Genomic DNA, 2,452 nt, shown 5'->3' on the forward strand with positions numbered 1-2,452 from the left:
CTGATTACTTGATAATCCCCTCTACCGTCATGTACAAGTATGAATGTTGGGGGAACCTCTTAAATTATATTTTTCTCGAAAACAAAAAGGGCCTAAATGTAAACCAACGACAACTGAGAAAAGACGGTTGTTTTATGAATTGCTTTTTCTACGTTTTCCGAAAATATTTTCAAACATTTCTTCGACAAATATGACAGTGAATGAACTCAATAGTTATACAATAACAACGGCTCCCAAATTAAGTGGTCTATAAACAAGAGAATATGAAGATATCTTTTTGAGTCGCATCATCGGTGTAAAATCGGCAGGCCCTCAATACGTGTGCAAATAACCACATGAGTCACACATGCGCAGTGGAAAGTGCGGCTGATACGTACATGGCTCCATGCCAGTCGCTGCTTAACCTACGATTTGGGTCCCCGAAAGTAAACGTATTGGTCTAATACGTTTCCCGTCTTTGATCAGATCGTTGAACATTTTCCACCATGAAGTGTGGCAAGTGCGGCGTCCAGAAACTGTCCCGTGAGTTCCCACCGTGGCCCTTGGGGGAATCCTGTGACCACGCTATTCTGCACTGTCTGAGGGTAACTATAAAATACAACTATTGACTCTGATGTATTGACTGTCCTTGCTAAAGGTGTGCTGTAAGGTATATCAAAGCTTCACAGCTAGGTTGCTCCTGGGTACGTAGGTGTTATCTTGTAACACAAACTTCAGGCAAAAACTTTCTAACTAAAGCAATATACTGCTGTGGATAGGCATGTCACAAACATTTATGTCCATCTCTTTAAGTTCCTCCTGTTTTTACAGTATGAATTTGATATCGTTTGTAATGTATAGGCTGATTATATTATCTTTTTCAAATTGGTTTGTTTCATTCCAATATTATTGCAGTGTGTGACAGCATATGCTGAACAACACGGGCGGTGCTCTCAGTGTGGAAATGAAGTCAGTAAATCTTCCAGTCGTCTGAAACGGTGCTACTGCGAACTAAAGGCCCTCTTTACCGAGTATAAGCCCACGTTTGTTCCCCAGACCGCAGCGTTGGCGTCTGGTGAGAGAGGCTACGTCAGTATGGCCATGTTGAACGGCGACAGCACCAGCGTGGAGCTGAACCCGTCCACGACAGTCTCCAGACTCAAGGAGATTGTCAGAGAGAAACTGGAGGTGCCGCTGGAGAATCAACAATTGATTTACAACGGCATAGAAATGGAGGTACATTATTAGCTAATCGAGTAACCACATCATTTTTGTTTTTTAGTCTGGATGCAATATTATTCAAAACGATTGACCCATAGACTACCATCCTTTTTACCTGAAGTGTATACATGTATGTATTCTACAGTGTTTCATTCTACTGTACTGCTAATCCTAAAAGCCTGTTATAAATCACATAAATGTAGAGTAAGGGATTCTATTAGTGAAGCATGCTTTTACAATAAGTTGCCATTCAGTCTGCGTTTTCTTATTGCATTGTTCTATTACATGTATTTCATTATTTTGAACAGGAATTCACCGAATCACATGCCCAGACGACCCTTGGCTCTTACAAGGTTCCCCCTAAAACGACCATCTACGTCCGTCGGCTTCTATACTCTGTGCCAGCTAGTCTGGACAAGGTTGTCTTCGACCTGAACTGGGGGTATCCAGCAAGTGGCAAGGATGCTCTCGACGCAAGTGTGCTGATCTTTAACGGGAAGATATGTGTTGACGTTCTCGACTACAAACGTAAATCCCAGCCTGCAATGCGGCATTCTGGCGATGTGATGAACGATGAAACTCAAACGGGTCATCATTTAATCAATGTCGATCTTCACAGCCTCTCAAGTTTAATCACTCGCCTGTTCTTCACCCTAAGCGCTTGGAACTCTCCCACCGTCTCCAAGTACCCTAATCCCAGCCTGCGGTGCTACGAGGAGTCCAACCCCGACAAGATGCTGTGCGAGGACTATATAAAGAAACTGAACCAGTCCCAGGCGATAGTCGTGTGCTGGTTGGCCAGGCAGAGAGGCAAGTGGTGTGTCTTCAGTGCTGGCAAGCCATCTGCCGGCAATGCTGAGGACTATAACCCTCTTATTGCCACAATACAGGGCATGATCGCCAAGGGATTGTAAGAGCGTGCATGATATGAAACAAGAACAAGACAATTCAATATTAAGAACGAACACAGGCATTCGATAAAAAAAGGAAAATGAACCGGAAAATGAACCGGCTATGCATCCTTATAATAACTTGTGAGAAAAATACAAGGTTGTGGATTTCAAATTCAAACATCTTAAAAAATTCAAATAACACCACTTAAATCTTTTGGTTCAATATAGGCCTTGATGATCGCTTCAATTTTTCTTGCGATTTATGAAAAACTAAAATTATCATTAAATGCAATTTTCTGTATCAAGTAAAACAATAAATATCAATAAAAGGAATGCCCCAAAATATTCGATGTGAATTA

General features: G+C 41.8%; 1 protein-coding gene across 1 annotated transcript; it reads left to right on the forward strand.

Annotated features, from left to right (window-relative positions):
* Positions 1 to 479: 479 nt before the first annotated feature.
* LOC119723301 lies at positions 480 to 2,134 on the forward strand. Its single transcript, XM_038193850.1, has 3 exons — positions 480 to 584; positions 895 to 1,215; positions 1,509 to 2,134. The coding sequence occupies exons 1-3, from the start codon at positions 486 to 488 to the stop codon at positions 2,112 to 2,114; spliced, it is 1,026 nt and encodes a 341-aa protein (XP_038049778.1). The 5' UTR covers positions 480 to 485; the 3' UTR covers positions 2,115 to 2,134.
* The last annotated feature ends 318 nt before the right edge of the window (positions 2,135 to 2,452 follow it).

Source organism: Patiria miniata, unplaced genomic scaffold (genome assembly GCF_015706575.1).
Source record: "Patiria miniata isolate m_02_andy unplaced genomic scaffold, ASM1570657v1 HiC_scaffold_17, whole genome shotgun sequence".
NCBI lineage: Eukaryota > Metazoa > Echinodermata > Asteroidea > Valvatida > Asterinidae > Patiria > Patiria miniata.

Bases quoted from the DNA above. Each gene is read 5' to 3' on its own strand.
- LOC119723301 (XM_038193850.1), top strand. From the start codon at position 486: ATGAAGTGTGGCAAGTGCGGCGTCCAGAAACTGTCCCGTGAGTTCCCA. The intron at 585-894 runs GTAACTATAAAA...ATATTATTGCAG, and splicing joins CTATTCTGCACTGTCTGAGG to TGTGTGACAGCATATGCTGA. The intron at 1,216-1,508 runs GTACATTATTAG...TATTTTGAACAG, and splicing joins ACAACGGCATAGAAATGGAG to GAATTCACCGAATCACATGC.